The 17,610-nt window shown below is 41.5% G+C and overlaps 1 protein-coding gene across 1 annotated transcript in view; it reads left to right on the top strand.

Moving 5' to 3' along the window:
* CFAP58 (cilia and flagella associated protein 58) overlaps positions 1 to 14,135 on the top strand; it is a 115,129-nt gene extending 100,994 nt beyond the window's left edge. The window contains exon 20 of the mRNA XM_040992500.1: positions 13,994 to 14,135. Coding sequence (XP_040848434.1) covers positions 13,994 to 14,135 — 142 coding nt within the window. The remainder of the gene's footprint in view (positions 1 to 13,993) is intronic.
* Positions 14,136 to 17,610: the final 3,475 nt, after the last annotated feature.

The raw sequence follows: 17,610 nt of genomic DNA, 5'->3' as shown, positions 1-17,610 counted from the left end.
CTCTCTATCTCTTGTCTGATGAGAGTGTTTAATCATATGTTGCTATTTAACTGTGATTAATGCAATTTCTGCTTGTGTTGGGATAATTGTATGCTTTTTCTATTTCATTTTGTTGACCTCATGAATTACTTCAATTTTAAAATACAAATCCATTCACATTATTTGTGTAAATTGCACTTTCTCATAATATATTACTACTCTCATATTATTGGATTTGATTTATTAATGTATCTGGCTAAGGATTTTTGAAAGCTATTTTCATATTGATCTGTAGTTTCCTCTTAATATTTCTGTTGGATTTGATATTAAGATTTTGCTGATCTAATAAATTGGGTTAGCAAATGCTTTTTTTTTCTCTTGGGATAATTTGTACAGAACTGACACTGCTTTCTTAATTTTTTGATGTATGTTTCTGGCAAACAATCAAATTACATTTTTTTCTAGCAGAAAAGTTTTAAATGGATTTAGAGCTCTTCAGATTTTTCATTTTATCTTTTGTGATTTTTGATCATGTGACTCTTTTAGTGCATTTGTCTTCTTAATGTTTATATTGTTGGATTTGTTGACATAAAGATGTTCAGAACATTATACTGTTTTAAGGCTTAACACTGATAGGATCTGAACAGATGGGTTCCCTTTTCTTTTGTATGAATACTGGTAGTTTCAATCTTCTCTCTCTTTTTTTTTAATGAATCCAGCCAGGGGGTTATCAATGTAATATTTATTAATATTTCTGAAGAACCAGGCTTTTGTTTCATTTTATTTATCTATTGTTTATCAGTTCTTTTCTTGTCCTTTCTGCTTTAAAACTCAATATTTTTCTTTTCCTATTTTTCTTGGTCTTTCATCTTTGTAAGGTAGTCGAATGCAGACCCCTTCCCTTCATACGAATTAAGCCTTTACAGATATACTTTCCTCTACCCATGCATTGAAATGTGTTTTTATCCAGTCTGTGGGTTACCTTTTTCAGTTTCTTAATAGTGTATTTGAACGAGCAGAAGCTTTACATTTGAAAAAAGGTATCCTGATTTTCTAGTGGGATTTGTACTTTTCTTGACCTGTTTAAGAAACTTTCGCCCACTCTAAGAGGTTAATGGTTAATGATTTCCACCCTTCCCCCCACTTTCTCTAGAAGTTATGTCACAGTTTTAGCTTTCATATTTATGATTCATTTAAAATGTTTTGGTCTTACGTATTTATTTAGTATAAGGAGAACAAATTTTCTATGTTTCCTAAGATAGGAAGATAACCATTATCTCCCTCCCACTGTACCTCCCTCATTCCCCGTTTCCTTCTTTTACCTTTTGTTTATTTTTTACAAAAACATTCTTTCAGTCTGTCATCACAGACTTAATTCACCACTGCTCATTATGGTCAAGAAGTGTAAATGGGAAGGCCGCAGTTCCATAGGAATATAAACAAGGGCTAAAAACTATCATATTAGAAGATGTCCATTTCATCTCTGTCTTTCTTTATTCTATAATAACTGTTACAAATCAAAGAAAATATACTTTCCCTTTTGGGATTGGCTTATTTCACTAAGCATAATGGTTTCCAGTTGTATCCATTTTGTTGCAAAAGACAAGATTTGATTCTTTTGTTTTTTAAAAGGATTTATTTTTATTGGAAAGTTAGATTTACAGAGAGAAGGAAGTCTAGAGAGAATCTTCCATCTGCTGGTTCACTCCTAAAGTGGCTGCAACAGCTGGAGCTGAGCCGATCTGAAGCCAGGAGCCAGGAACTTCTTCCAGGTCTCCTATGTGGGTACAGGGTCCCAAGGCTCTGGGCCATCCTCTAGTGCTTTCCCAGGTTAGAAGCAGGGAGCTGGATGGGAAGTGGTGCAGGGGGACATGATCCAGCACCCACATTGATTCCAGCCCATGCAAGACACTGAGCTGTTGTGCTGGGCCCAAAATTTGATTGTGTTAGCACATTCCATAGTGCATATTGATTTTTGCCATGGTTATTGGAGGAGTCAGGGGGAGCTTGCTTTGAGCTAAGTCACTCTGACCCCTCAGGCAATGGGAGTCATTGCTGTACCAATGATGGACACCAGCCATTATTCCCCACCAAATAAGGGCTAATGTGACCCCTGGTTCAGTTTCTGCATCAAGCGGGGGTTTAAAACTCCCTTGCACATTTCTTCCTAGTACTTCTTTCCTCTGTAGCTCTCTCCTTCATGTCTGTCTTTCTACTACATGGGAAAGGGAACCCTGTGACTGTGGTTCCCTGGATAAAGGCCATCTAAATTCTTTTCTTTACGTGGAAGATGTGTTCCTTTCCTGGTGGTTAGCAAATTTATACATATGCACCATATTTCCTTTATCCAGTCATCAGTTGGTGGGCATCAGGTTGATTAAATATCATAGCTGTTATGGATTGAGCTTCAGTAAACACAGGGATACAGATAACTCTTTGATATGCTGATTTCATTTCCTCTGGGTGAATTCCCAGAAATAGAATTTACCCAGGTGTGAATGGGTCGTATGTTAGGTCTATTTTCAGATTTCTGAAGGTTCTCCATGGTGGTTGTCCCATCAACAATGTGTTAAGGTACCATTCCCCCCTGTGTCCTTGGCACTATCTATTGTCTTAATTTAATGTATGGTGTGAAGTTAGAGGTATATTTAATTTTTTTTTAAGTTTGAGGCATATGTTATATTGACAGTGTTATATTATACAATAGGTCTTGAAAATATATTTTTCTATCAAGTTAAAACTGTGTACCAGGGATGTCCAACCACCAAGCCTTGTGATACCTACCATCCACTTCCCTACTTTCATAAGTTCAACTCTGTTAGATTCACATATGTTGAAACGATGCTGTATTTGCATTTTGGTACTTTGCTTATTAACACAGTGTCCTCCAAATTCATGTATGTTGTTGCAAATGGCAGAATTTCCTTTGAGACTGAATAATATCCAAAGCATATATCATATATTTCATTATTATATTCTCTTTATTCATTCATCTGTTGGTAAACACTTCAAACTGATTCTGTATCTTGGAATTGGAAATAACGCTGCAGCCAACACAGGGATATAGATTCTCTTTTCAGTTTTGACCCACTCCTTTTTGAGCTAGCCATTTGATCTCAGTAACTTTTCCAGCTTTCAGAATCTCTTTTGTAAAATGGGGGAAAATAATAATCTCCACTTCATAGAATTGTTATGAGGGTTACAGGAGAGTGCGTGTGATATTTGGGTAAAGCATGAAGCATAGTAAGTGCCCAATATAGGAAGTGCTTTATTATTGTCTAAAAGCTGTAGCCTGGGAAGTTCTGAATTCTCATTCTGGGTAATCAGATAAATGGCTAATAGGCATCAGAGAGATTGCTTAACTGCCATCTGAATGGAACTGGTCAAGGATCTTGTCTAGAGTATGAGGTCTTCTATTATGCTCTTTGAATTGATTTTAAAGACTGAATGGTTGTTAAAATATATTGTGTCAATTGTCTTTCACATAAATGAAAGTCTCTCTTTACACTTACTGTGAGACACGATGCCAGGAATTCTTACTTTTCATTCCAGCTATTACACTGTTTTATGTTGTGGCTTAAACAAAGACTGTGTCTTTTTTTTTTTTTTTCTGTTCCGCTGTGATGACATAGCAGAATTTATTAATATTTTTACATTTATTAGAGTGTTTTTTGATATTCCCTATATCTCCACTACCACCCTATCTGGGCTGGGCCAAAGCTGGTAGCTGAGAACTCAAGCCAGGTTTCCTACATGTTGGCAACAACTGATCTACTGGAGCCTTTGCTTGCTGTATCCTAGGGGTCTGCATTAGTGGGAAACTGAGTCAGCAGCTGGAACCAGAACTTTGAGCCCAGTTACTCCCATATGGGATACAAGCATCCAAACTGGTTTGGGTTAAGGATTTGGGGCAGGTGTCATCCCTACTCTAAGCTACTGCTTTCATTCTTACTCTTCTCTTGAAAATATCAGTGTCTTTGAATGTGACCATCCAGCCTTACTTCTCTCCTCAATTCTTTAGGTTTCATTCCTCTCCCTAACTACTTCCTAGATACTCTCCTCATGCCCCAAAGCCTTGCCTTTTGGCTCAGTGTACGCTTTTCCATGCCTGCTTCTCTCACTGCTTCTGGTGACTTCACCAACAACATGGCTGACTCATGCAATTCCCTGGGTTCTCCTTCAGTTCTTTAGTTTCAACAACCTTTCTCCCTTCTATTTCAGATAATCATCCAATTATTTCACTCATATTGATTTTGTTCTCCGACGGTGGCTGCCTATTTTTCCACATAGGTTCTAGAATACCTAATGCAGCCATTTTCCAATGTAGTTGAACCTATCACAATATTACCTTGGAGACTGATGTTTAGCAAGTAAGGCTACTGCTCCCTGTGATGCCAGCATCTCCTGTGGTCACTGGTTTATATCCAGGCTGCTCCACTTCTGATCAAGTTCTCTGTTAATGGCCTGGTAAAGCAATGGAAAATGGCTCAAGTGCTTGTGCCCCTGTATCCATGTTGGATAGCTGTGGCTTTGGTCTGGCCCAGCCTGAGTGTTGTGGCCATCAAGGGAGTAAATCAGTGCATAGAAGATGTTCTCTCTGTACACTTAATCTTAGCCAAAAGGCCAAGAACCAGTAAAATTATCTCTTTTTCTTATTCTCTAACTCTTTCAAATAAATAAATGAATCTTTGAGAAGCCCATTATTTTGTTCTTCTTTCCTTCCTTTATGTGGTTTACCTTTTAGTCCCCTATTGTGATTGTTTCCTGGCAAACAAGTTCACTCCTTTGACTTCCTACTGTAATGCCTTATAATGGCAAGACTTCGACTACCTTTTTTGTTCCACCCATTCTGACTTTTGACTTTTATTCTTTTTGGCTCTTGCCTGCTTCATACCTAGTTAAGAATGTGGAAGTCAAAATCCTCCCACCAACACATTTGTCGGTCTGCATGTATCTATGTCTGTCTTTTCTAATTTCTTCCCCTTAAGAAGAAGAATATAGGGGTGGGCACTGCTTGGGACACCAATTCCATTTTAGTGTGCCTGATTTGAGTCATTAGTTCCCCACCTTTGATCCATCTTCCTGCTCATGTGAAGTACTTGAGTCAACTGGGGTAGTTGACCAATTTGTTTTGTCCTCTGTCATGGTACCAGGTGTCCTCCACAGACTCCAGTGTACTGCCATACCCTTCATGTGCACTTGGATATGCTGTCCACTGCTCCAACTGAGCCACTGAGGAACAAAGTACTCTTTTCGAAAAGTATTTATTTATTTATTTGAAAGACAGAGATACAGAGAGAGGCAGTGAGGGTTGAAGGGAGAGAGACAGAGAATGAACTATTCATTGACTGGTTCATTTCCTGAATGGCCACAACAGCCAGGCTATAGCCTGGAGGAACATCCTTCAACTCTTCCACATAGGTAGCAGGGGTCCAAGTACCTGGGCTTTCTTTTATTGCTTTCCTAGGTGAACTTGCAGGAAGTTGGATTAGAAGTGGAGCAGCCAGGACACAAGCCAGGCTGTAGCTTAACCTGTGGTATGACAATGCTGGTCCCCTCGAAGTATATTTACTATTATTAGTTGATTCTTGAAGGGAGTGTTTGTAAGGTTTCCCCACCTACTCGCTTTACTCTATTCCTTAGAAATGAGTCATAATTCTAAAGCAGTCTCACCCCAGAAAGGAGGGGTAATGGTTAAATTCCACCAAATAAGATAATCCTATTTTCAAATGGGCGAAACTGAGAGGCTCTGAGAAATTAAATAAATTCCTTAAGTCCATATATAAGATATGACTAATGATGATGGGTTATTACCTAAACAGCATAGAAGCATCTAGCTTGTTATGTGAGCAACCTACATGACAGACAGGTTTAGTTGAAATGAAAAAGGAAAACCTTCAGGCAAATGTAAATGTATGTTGTCAGCAAAATACTCATTTCTGCAGGCCAGTGCATAATCCAATAAAAATAAAAAGGTATCCCAAGCAGCAAGTGTCATGTCACAGAAATCATTGCATTTCCAATTTGGAAAAGAGAAAGCATCCAAGAAGTGGATTTCAGTTTGTATTCTGTGTTTGGATCTGACTGGCACATGTGTTTCACTTGGCCTACATGGTGTTTAAAATTATTTTCTGATTTGGTTGTCAACTTTTCAAAAACTGAGAAATCTCAAAGAGAAATCCAGATTGAATATTCTTCTTGGAGACTAGAAAGTTCCAGCAGTTCTGGTCCTTCATTTACCTGTGACAGTTGTGCAGTGCCAATGCACTGCTGCTGGCTGCTCTCTGCTCTCCCTCAGTTGCCTGCCTGCTGTGATGTTTGGATCCTGTAGCTGTCTGAGTCAGACACTAGTGTGGAAAGGGACAAAACTGCTATTGGGTATGGGGTTACCAAATCTGAAGAGGAGCTGGTGTGAAGTGTAGAGTCTCTGAGAGTGGAACCAGCATCAGAGACTCAGGTCACAGGAGATAATCTCCAGTGGCTATCTTGTGGAATGTTCCACAGACATTTACAGTCTGACAATGCAGCAGGCTATCTCAAATATGGTGACCTGGTCACACAAAGTGATTGTGTGGAGGGAGAAGAAAACACACACACATCAGGGCCCTCAAAAAATGAGATTTGTGCATTGAAGAAGGCTCACAGCAGAGACATTGGAGGGAGTTTTGCAACGCCAAAATTATGTGTTGTCTTGCAGAATTAATAAAATTGATAGGGTATTAATTCTACACAGAAAGAAGATTTTATCTAAGAAATGATTATATGAAAGCTTCTGGTTTAAAATATTGTGGGGAACAATAAGTTCCAGAAGTTTGTATTGTCAGGAAGTGATATGAAATTAGAGACATGGGGTGGAAATTGGGCCTAGGGAGAAGGTAAGAGGAAGATACGCAGCTGTGTTTTGTTTTGGGTGGAGAGAGACATGGAGGAGCGACGAATGATGGTGTTAAAGAGGCACTGTGCGTACCATCAGGCAAACTGCATGGCTGGATTAGATTTTTAGATGAAACAACTTTGGCTTTCTTGCCCTAGAAGGAAAGAGTAGTCAAAGCAGTCTGCACAACTTGATGCAAACACAGGCTACTGGAGATGCGTCTTCATCTTTTTGTTCTGGTGTGTTGTGTAGGCTTGTGCCAGTGTGGTGTTTGACTTAGCTGGTCAACTACCTGAGTACTATCTTGTTGGTTGCAGTTGAGATTGCTCTGCCTTGCCCTGCAGGTCAGGTACAGCTTTTGGCCGTGTTTTTGGTACTACCCATATTCATGCTGTGTAACAGAAGGTGAAGTGATTTCTTAGAAGGCTGTTTACATTTACAGACTTTAGAGTTACCAAAGGAGGTCTTTTGCTTCTGTGACTCCTCTTATCTATGAAGACATTTGGGAAATCATTCAGAATTAATTTAGGACATCCTCTTATTACCACCTCAAGACAGGTGGAACACACCTATCCATCAGGTGGGCTTATTACTCAAACAGCAATAAAGATGTTAATCTCCTCTGCTTCAGTGATGCGTGAGACAAGAAAGGAATGCTTGTAGCAGCTAATTTTATCTCCCTGTATTAATTACCATGTTAAGTGACAGTTTTGTTCACACCTTGTTGTTTTTGTTAAAAGAAAAGGAAAGGAACAATTTTGTGCAGTCTTCAGAATATTTGGCACCGGAATCTTGGCTCTTGTCCTTAACAGATTTTAGGTCGAAAGGAAGAAAGCAGAGAACTATTCCACTTGTACTTGGTGGCTTAATAGAAAAAAAAAAAAATAATGACTTTCTTCTTGTTTGGACTCAGACGCCTACCTGAGATGTGATGTGAATTGAGTTTGCTATTCTCGACTCCTCTAGCTGAAGACCTGGAGATTTGTCAATATCTCACAAAGAGAGGGAACATTGCTCAGTGCAATTTGAGTCAGGTGCCGCTTGCTTCTCTAAAGAACCATCACCTGTCTTCTTAACATCTATAGATTTAAGCAAGATTTGTATTTCATAAACCCAGGTGTGTATCCAAATCCTCTTGTTATTGTAAAGAACAATAACAAAAAGCCACACTCTCGCTAAGTCAGCCTCATTTCCTATAAAATGCTGAAGAAAGATTTGTACTTTCCCCAGCCCAGACGTTAGAGGAAATAAACCTGGTTAGGTGAGTACCCTTCCCAGAAGGCAGAGTCTGTGGACGGGACCCTGGACCTGGACTTTTCCAGGCACTCACATGAGGGACTCGGCAAAGCAGTGGAACTGAACTTTGACATTACGGCTTCTGCTTTAAATTCGGCAACAGCTTCAGTTTCATTTGTCTTCCTGGAACATCAGTGCATCCTGCTGTCATCAGACAGGGATTTTTTTTTTTTTGAACATTTTTAAAATGAGATTTATAACCATGGGCTTTATTTCCCTGGTGACCCTTACTGTGCCGTTTGCCTTATGCCCCCAGATACTTTAGGACATTCCTTCTGGAGAGGTTGGGCTTAGACTAGAAAGGGCCATAATTGCTCCAAAGCTTATGTTCCAATTGTCACTTTCCTTCTTTTGAAAACTTTATTTTTAAAAAGTGAGAGAGAACAAGAGAGCGAGAGCATGCACGAGAGAGCAAGAGAGCACGTTCAACTGCTGATTTACTCGCTAGATGCCTGCGACAGACACACCAAAGTCAGGAGCCTGGAACTTAGTGTGGGTCTGCCAAGTGAGGGGCAGGAACTCAAGGCCTGGAGCCAGCATCCACTGCCTCCCAGGGTGTGCATCAGCAGGGAGCTGGAACTGGAAGCAGAACTTGGCCTTAAACGCAGGCTGTTCCAATGTAAGATGTGAGTGTCACAAATGGCATCTTAAACTGGTATGCCAAACACCTATCCCCCAGCTGCCACTTACTATGCAGTGGAAGAAGATAAAGTTAGATTGATTTGGTTTCTTTAGAATTAACTCTCTTTCTCATTTCCATTTAACATTCCTTTTCATTACCTGTGAATTAAAAGATGCGAGAAAATGTAGCACCCAGATGTTACCCGAAATTATCATCTATGAATCACCTATGGGTGTGTTTTCTTCATGCAGATATAGCTGGGATGCTGTTGACAGGGGCCTTTAGATGTCCTGAAGGGAAACATAGGACAGAATCAAGACAGGCTTGAAAGTAATCTGTTTCTCATTACTTATTTTGTTCATTAAATTTCTGTCTCAAAAACTTGTAGGGTTGGTTGTTGCAAGGGCCTAGATGAAATTATGTGTATGAATCACGGGAGAAGAATGGTAAACATTAGTTCATTTTCAGTAAATAGTTGTTTTCCTTGGGAAATAAATCCATTTTGGAGTCCATGTGAATGTTGTCTGTGTAACTTGTTCAGTCACTGAGCAGTTTCACATTTAAGCATCATCAGCGTTGTAATTTTATTCCTTAGTTAGCTGGCAATGTTCCATTTTCCCAGATGAGACTAAGGATAAAATTTGGGAGCTTTGGCTGACATGTGTGGATCTTTGTACTCATGTGTCCAGGGACCCTCTAGGAAGATCTGTGCCTAGTCAATATTCTTTCATTGAAAATCTTAGGATCCAGGTTTAAGCTATTTTTTCCCTCAGGATTTATTGACTTATTTGAAAAGTAGAATTACAAAGAGGGAAAGATAAAGAGAACTTCTACCCACTGATTTTACTTTCTTTTTTTTTTTAAATGTTATTTTTTAAATGATGCAAGTATTTCCTTTTTAAAAAGATTTATTCATTTATTTACTCATTGGAAAATCAAATATACAGAGAGGAGGAGAGACAGAGAGGAAGATCTTTCATCCGCTGATTCACTCTCCAAGTGACAGCAACGGCTGGAACTGTGCCGATCTGAAGCCAGGATCCAGGAGCCTCTGCTGGGTCTCCCACATGGGTGCAGGATTCCAAGGTCTTGAGCCATTCTAGACTGCCTTCCCAGGCCTCAAGCAGAGAGCTAGATGAGAAGTGAGGCCACTGGGATTAGAACTGACACCCATATGGGATCTTGGTGCATGCAAGGTGAGGACTTTAGCCGCTAGGCTATCATGTTGGGCCCTGATTTTGCTTTCCAAATGGCCCAAACAGGCAAAGTTGAACAAGCCCAAAGTCAGGACTCAGGATCTTCATCCAGTCTCTCATGTGGGTGCAGGGCCGAAGCACTTGAGTCATACTTTGTTGATTTTCCCAGGCAATTAGCAGAGAGCTTGATCAGAAGTGTAGCAGCCGGAGCTTGAATCAGAACCCATATGGGATGACAGCACTGAAGGAAGTGGCTCAACTCACTATACCATGACACTGGACCCTAGGCTATTTCTAAGGCCAAATAATTTCCACTTTTATTCTCAGCCCAGAAATGACTCTTGATGGCATCCCTGACCCTGACTAGAACTGGGTTATTGCAGAAAGTAAATTTCTTCATCCTCCATAGTCTTGTGATGCTCCATCAACTTGAGCCCAGAAGAGGTCATGGCTATTGGTCTGTTAGCTTGTGAACAGGCTGTTTCTATGTTGAAGATCCAAACAGACAGGATCAACTAGCTGGATAATTAATTTAATTCCCCAAAGGATTGTTTGGTGCTTATAGAATCACAGTAATGAGATTTCAGAGGTTTTTTTTTTTTCCAAATTACACAAGCAATAAATTTTCATTGCATAAAGTTTGGAAATTCAGATATGCAGCAATGAAAAAAGAAAAGCTACACATATGTCAGAAATAGCCATTGCTAATACTTTGGTGTATATTTCCTTTTTTTTTTCTTTTTTTTTTTTATTGTTGCTTACATTGTATTATGTAGTACAGTTTTATAGGCGCTGGGGATTCCCCCCACCCCTCCCATACCCCTCCCCCCATGGTGGATTCCTCCACCTTGTTGCATAACCATAGTTCAAGTTCAGTTGAGATTCATTGCTTGCAAACACATGCCTAGCATAAAGTTCAGCGTCTTATTGTCCAGATAAGTTCAGTGGCCTCTTGGGGAGACCTTCTATGGTCTGAAGATAGGTCTAACAGAGTAAAGATCCGGTCAGTTAAAAGCCCCAACAAGGCCTCAGTATCAATATACAACATTATGGAATTAATTGACATAGTATTGGGTAAACAATATGTTAAAAATAATGCAAGTTCCATTCTTCGAAACATCTGGGTTGAGACAGTATCAATGACAGGTTCAAAAAATAATAAACAACCAAACGAAAAATTACAGGTTAAATCAAGGCAAACATGTGGTATCTAACCTTTTGGGATTTGCTCATTTCCCTTAGTATTATAGTTTCCAGTTGTGCCCATTTAGCCACAAAGAACTGCTTTTTGTTTTTTTTAATAGCTGAGTAGTATTCCAAGGTGTATATTTCCATACATAAAAATATTTATTAGTTTATTTGAGAGGCAGACGGAAGAGAGAGACGGAGGGAGGAAAAGAGAGAGAGGAAAAGAAATTCCTTCTGCTTTTTCAATCTCCAAATAATTAATAGTCAGGGCTGGGTCAGGCCAGAGCCAGGAACCAGAAAGCAATTCAGTCCAAGTCTCCCATGTGGTGGTTGGGGCTCTAGTCCTGGAGCCATCATCTGCTGCCTCCCAAAGTGTACATTAACAGGGAGTTGAAACTGGACATGGAGCTGAACCTCGAACCCAAGTATTCCAATATGTGTTGCAGGTTTCCCAAGTTATTTCTTATTTGGTGTGCCAAATGTCCTCCCTCTTTCACATTTTTTTATGCGTGCTTATTGAAACTTACAAACTCTTAGACTTGTTGATGATTTATTCCTTTAGAAACTTAGGGTTCTGAAAAGAGCAATGATTTTTTTTCTCTTGAATATTTAAAATCAGAGCTACAGAGAGGGTGATGGGAAATGGAGAGAAAAGGAGGGAGAAGGGGAGGGGGAAGAGAGAGGAAGGGAGCCGGAGGAGGAAGTAACTGAAACTTGGAACAGTGAACTTATAAAATACTGACACTGGAGATAGTGGATTAACCTGCCAATGTGGGCCCCAGAATAGTTATTTTTCAAATTTTACTTTAAGCAAGGGCAAAAAAAAAAAAGGCAGAAAATCTTGCTTCTGAAACCAACTCTTTGGCTGAATATGTGGATGGATGGATGGGTGGGTAGATGGTTATATAAATGGGTGAATAGGTGGGTGGATGGATGGAAGAAAAAGGGAGTGACTGATAAATGGAATATTTGTAATCCAAACAAGCTGATAGGGTGTGTGTTGGAATAAGATAACTCTCATTAGGTGGGCAAGTATTGTTGGTCATCATGCAGTCTTTAGGGGAAACTTCTTTCTCCTTATTTGTTGTGGCCTTAGTTTTACTTGCCAGATTTCTTGTATACCTCCCCATACCTTCTCATATCAGAGTTATGCATGCCACTCAAACAGGGGACTCAGAGGCTTTGCTTGGGATGGATATATGAACACTAGAAGAAGAAGTCTCTCTTTGTACTGAGGTAGCTCAACGAAGAAGATGGGCCTTGGCATCTTGCCTGCCATTTGACACTTTAGAGCTGGTGTGAGATCAGAGCCCAGTAGTAGAGGGGCTAAAAGGGAGGTAGTGGACACGGTTTTAGCCCCTGGACTCATGCAGCCTTAATGTTCTCAGCTACTGATATGCTCTCATAGAGATGGAGTAGAAAAGTTGCCAAGAATGTCAAATCCAGATCCTGTCACACTATTTCAAATCCTGACTGTACCATTCATCAGCTGTGCTGTGTGGGTAAATGGTTTAGTATCTTTTTGTCTCAGTTACATCATCTGAAAATTGAGATGCTGAGGACTCACAGGGCTGCTGAACAACCTAAAGGAGTTAATACATATGTGTAACCCAGAGGAAACCCAACCAGCACTGCATTATGTACTGCTGTTTGGTGGCTGTTTAAATCCATATGGAGGTAGACAGGAAAACTTTTTAAAAGTCTTCCCATTAAGGGAAGCTCATATTATCTCATGCTTTCACTCTATAAAAGTGTTTCTTTTTTAAGTTTATATTAAAAACTCATATAAAGGGAATACATTTCATATGTACAGCTTTAAGATCGTGAAGCTGTTTCCTACCCTATCTCCCCTCCTTCCTTTTCACCATTTCTCCTCCTCTTTCCTTCCTTTAAATTTTTGCAATGCTATGCTTTCAATTTACTTTATGATCACAGGCTTAGTCCGCCAGCAAATAAGAATTCAACAAGTAGTAAGTAGCTAACCTACTGTTGCTCAGGAGTATAGACGAAAGTATAAACAACAATCTAATCTCAAAATGTCAATTGCACTCAGACATCATACCTCTTGTGCTCTGTATATCAGTTACCACAAATCAAGGAAAACCTCATATTTATCTTTTTTGGCTTATTTTACCAATAGTAATAATCTCTAATTGCAATCATTTTGTAGCAAAAGACAGGATTTCTCTTTTCTTTTCTTTCTTTCTTTCTTTCTTCCTTCCTTTCCTTCTTTCTTTCTTTCTTTCTTTCTTTCTTTCTTTCTTTCTTTCTTTCTTTCTTTCTTTCTTTCTAAGCAGTTGAGAAGTGTTTCCTGGTACCAATTTTTAAAAATTGAATCAGATTTTCACTTATGGTAGTCAACAAAACGTAACATTTGCTTAAAGCTAGTTTAAGTTGATTTGAGTGATGAGTAACTCAGCTTGGTGGCTACTGCACATCTCCAATCTTGGGAAACAGCTGTGTCCTACAGTCTCCCGGCATACACGGCTTGGCCTTGGGTTGCTTGACTCAGCCTCATCTCAGTACTCCAGTTGTAGCTTCTCTGCCTTTTAATTGGCCTAGGGGATTTCTGCCCCTGGCTGTGCATTCCTGTCAGTGACAATGGGTCCATCTTATCCTGGGAAAGAGGAGCCCAGAACACCTTCCCTGCCCTCGGTGGAAGGCTGGAGCCCTGGCTTACCTCCAATTGATGGGGTCAGATGGGGAGGGCAGGCCCAGTATTTTGATTAATATGCCTATAAAATGGAATTCTGGGACTGACCTCCACTCAACTCAAGCAACACAAAGATAATTGACCTTTGGAAACTGCCTCTGGCAGTCTTTTTATTATTTTTATAGGAAAGTCCTGCAAACCAATTACATCCCACAATGGGCCTTTTATGGTGCTATTAGTTTAATGCAGCTTTCAGAGAAATTAGCCCTCAGGGAGCCTGAAATTCTAGAGGAAGAAAAGCCCTCCGTGGACTTACTTGACTTCTAGACTAGCAGGAAAGATGGATGGGCAGCACCATATTCCCTATGGTAACTCCTGGTATTTTGAGCCATCTGACCAAGGTACCAAATGCCCATTTGGGGTCCATGGTGTCTGCCCCAGGCAATACGAAAAAATAAATTTGGAAAAGAACAAGCTGTGTCTTTAAAGAATTCAGTCTATAAATCCAAAAGCATTTATTCCCGCCTTGGTCTTAGAGTAAAGAAGAACGGGAGTGAGAAAATTGAAATAGCACTTCTCTTTAAAGGTTTACGCCTTTCTGAAGGTGAGATAACAAGTGTCTGTCTCTGATCCTCAAGTTGACTGGGACACCTCTCATCCTAGTCACAATTACTTGAAGAATGATGGCCCTAGGGCCACTGTCCCAAGTCAGACCAAGGGTTTGTGCTGGAGAGACAGGAGCCCTCATCTCAGCAATCACCCTGCCCTGGGTCAGGAAACAAGTGCATGGGCAGTCAGCAGAGTAGATGGAAGGCAACTGGAGACACTTGAGGTGCCCTGCCACTTCCTAGGATCCAATCCACAGGTTGCTTGGCCAGATCCACCATAGAACTGGGAAGGGACCACAGAGCAGATCCCGAAGGGGCAGAGAGCCCAACCATTTGTCCATAGGTCTGGCTTCCCCTTTAGCCCAGCCCCATTCTTAAACTTCAGCCCCACTGGTGCTCCTGTAGGATGTCAGTCCAGTTTCCTTTGCAGCAGAAAGGGCTTTCACTGTGACCTCACACTTTTTCCCTCCCATGACTGTGTGCTCTGGCTCTGACCTTGTCAGTTCCGGAGCATGCCCAACCAGGGCTTGTCTGAAAATGCCTAGGACTGTCTGCCTGTAGGCCTCCTCTGGCTGCCACAAGGCCTGGATTTGCTGAGCTGCTGAGGGGAGCTGAAACACTGAGTTGGGCAGCCCTCAACTATTCATGCAAAGAAGTTAGGTAGGGACATACCCCAAATACCCAGCTCCCTAATTAAGTAGGGAAACTTGAGCTATGTTCTACGAAGGCTCCTAGAGTCCCCACAGTGTGACAAGTCCCCAACTGTTCCAAATGGTCAAGTTATTATCAGTACCCCTGTATTCATTCCTGCTTTTCCCTATTCCTATTCCCTACTCCGCTATTGCTGGTTCTCAGAACCTTCCAAATCAACCAGTCACCCCAAGGCCTTATCTCTGAGCCTGTTTTAGGGCACCCAGTCCAACTTGCCAACCCACCCTGGACACATTGTGCCATGTTTCCTGATGGTGCCATGATACTCTCAAGCTTGGGTGCAAGTCTGTAGGTGCCTTGTTTTGTACTGTCATATGCTCTTTTAGTTCCCTTTCTTCCTTGAATTTTTCTGACTTCTGGGGTGACATCTGCCTTGGGATCCTCTGGGTTATGACCTGGTTACATTTTCAGGACCCTGCTCTGGCCCACATGGCTGAATTTCAGATAGTTTGGGCCTAGTTCTTGGTAGAAGAAATGGAATCTCATTTTTAAGGGAGAAAGCAAAGAGAGAGAAAGCCTCCTGCTGTGGTTTGGATCAGAGTTGGCTCTGAGCTCATGCCGATATTTTGTTCCCAAAGTCATAAATTAACAGTACTGAGAGTGTGGAAACTTACTCTGATTATGGGCCTGGTGGGAGGTCGTTGGGTCACTTGGGGTCCTCCTGCCAGAGGGTTATGCTCAAAGCTGAGTTGCACCCACTCTTTCCCTCCCTTTGTTCCATACAATCCTTCCTCTACATGGACTCTTGCTGCTGCCATCCACTTGATCTTGGACTATGAACCTCTGAAAGTATAAGCTGAACTAAGCCTCCTTTCTTCCGAAGTAGCCTGTGTCAGATGTTCTGTGATAATGCTGCAAAGCTGACAAATCCCTCTGGAGAGAAAGGAGAAGAGAATCCCAAAGGAGGATGTGTCCCTGGGCAGGTGGTGAGCCATGTCCTCCATGTGCTGCTGAGCATCCTCTTGCTGGTCCTGGCTTCTGGAAGGAGCAAGACATTGACTTTATCAGAGAGCCAGGCTCTATTCCCTTTCCATTTAGTAACTGCTCCCTCTGGCAGCAGCAGCATCTGGCTTACAAAGCAGAGTACTCCAGCCATGGATACTGTGTGTGTGCTGTCAGGCAGTTGTTTAATTTCCCCACAAGCTCAGTGCTCCTCCTCTGAAACATGAAGCTCATTGTGTACTGGCTCACAGCATAGTTAGGAAGAGTAAACAAACAAGTATTAAGAAGCACGTTATAGCATGTGTGGCACATAGTAAGAGCTCAGTAAATGCTGGCCGTTACTGTTAGCCTGGTGGGTCCTGTCTGGTTGTGCTCATAATATTTGATGTTTTATTTCCTTGTATGTAGGAAACATGCAAAAGCATCTTTCTTCCTTTCACGTCTAAGGGCAGGCCTGTAGTAAGTGCGTAGAGACACTCCTGTGGGAGAGATCAGGCAGGTTAATCTCCTGGCTGTCGGATCCTGCTCTCTTTCTTGACCTCTCAGGCATGCTGCAGCTTTGGTCATGGCAGAATAATTCCAGATGCAAAGCAGCCACCCTCGAACTGGAAGGTTGTTAACACAGCCTGCTAGGCCACAGAGGTCAGCACAGGGTCTGCAGGTATATGAAGGGACGGCTCTGATTAGAGCCACAGATTCCTCAACCAGCGCTGCAGCCTTCAGGAATGCAGCCTTGGTGAGACTGAACCATTTCATTGGCATCCCTCCCCCACCAACCTGTCACACTTAAACCCCCAGGGCAGTGGAATAGATGCCCCCCACCCCCCAGCAAAGACCTATGCAACAGTGGGGACATTTTCTGCTCAGGAGGTGCAAAAGTATTCAAGCTGAACAAGTCACTTAAATAACAGCATTATCTGCTGCTTCCCCTTCAGTGTTCCAGACAGATAAAGATAAAATAGCTGAGGTAATTGTGGAGATGGAGTGTGGCTGGCAAATGATCTGAGCACAAAGACCATTTCCAGAGACAGATGGAGTGGAGGCTCCGGTGATTTTTCTTGAATCATGTTTAAAGTGGCACAGTCGGAAAACCAATTTGGCAACAGTGCTGCCCAGGGGATGTGGGGCCACCTGAACTTGAAATGTTGAGGCCTAGGGGAGCTTACTGGTGACAAAAAAAAGGAAGTTATTTTTCCAAATAACTGACTAGCAATGGTTTGGAGAGTAGAGCCAGAAGATAGTTCCCCTGGAGAACACTGTCTTTGCAGTGCTGGGCACCCATTACCCATGTGCCATTCCGTATGAATTGCGCAAAACTGCCATCTGGGCTGGGTAGAATTCCATGGCCCCAGGATGGGATTTCATAAATAAGGATGGGCACAGCAGGTGCCTCTCTCTGAGACTTCCTCATTCATAATTGGATGTACTAGGGGTGCTGGGAACTGGGCACTTGGGATTTGGAATGTGCTGGTAGCATCCTTGGACACAGTGGTGGGAGGGAAAGTAGCTAGGGAACATCCCTGGGCTCACTCTCAAGCTGC

This window comes from Ochotona curzoniae, unplaced genomic scaffold (genome assembly GCF_017591425.1).
Source record: "Ochotona curzoniae isolate NIBS_2020 unplaced genomic scaffold, NIBS_Ocur_1.0 contig_66, whole genome shotgun sequence".
Taxonomy (NCBI): domain Eukaryota; kingdom Metazoa; phylum Chordata; class Mammalia; order Lagomorpha; family Ochotonidae; genus Ochotona; species Ochotona curzoniae.
The sequence above is the reverse complement of the archived record's forward strand: the minus strand, read 5'-3'. Positions and strand labels throughout refer to the sequence as shown.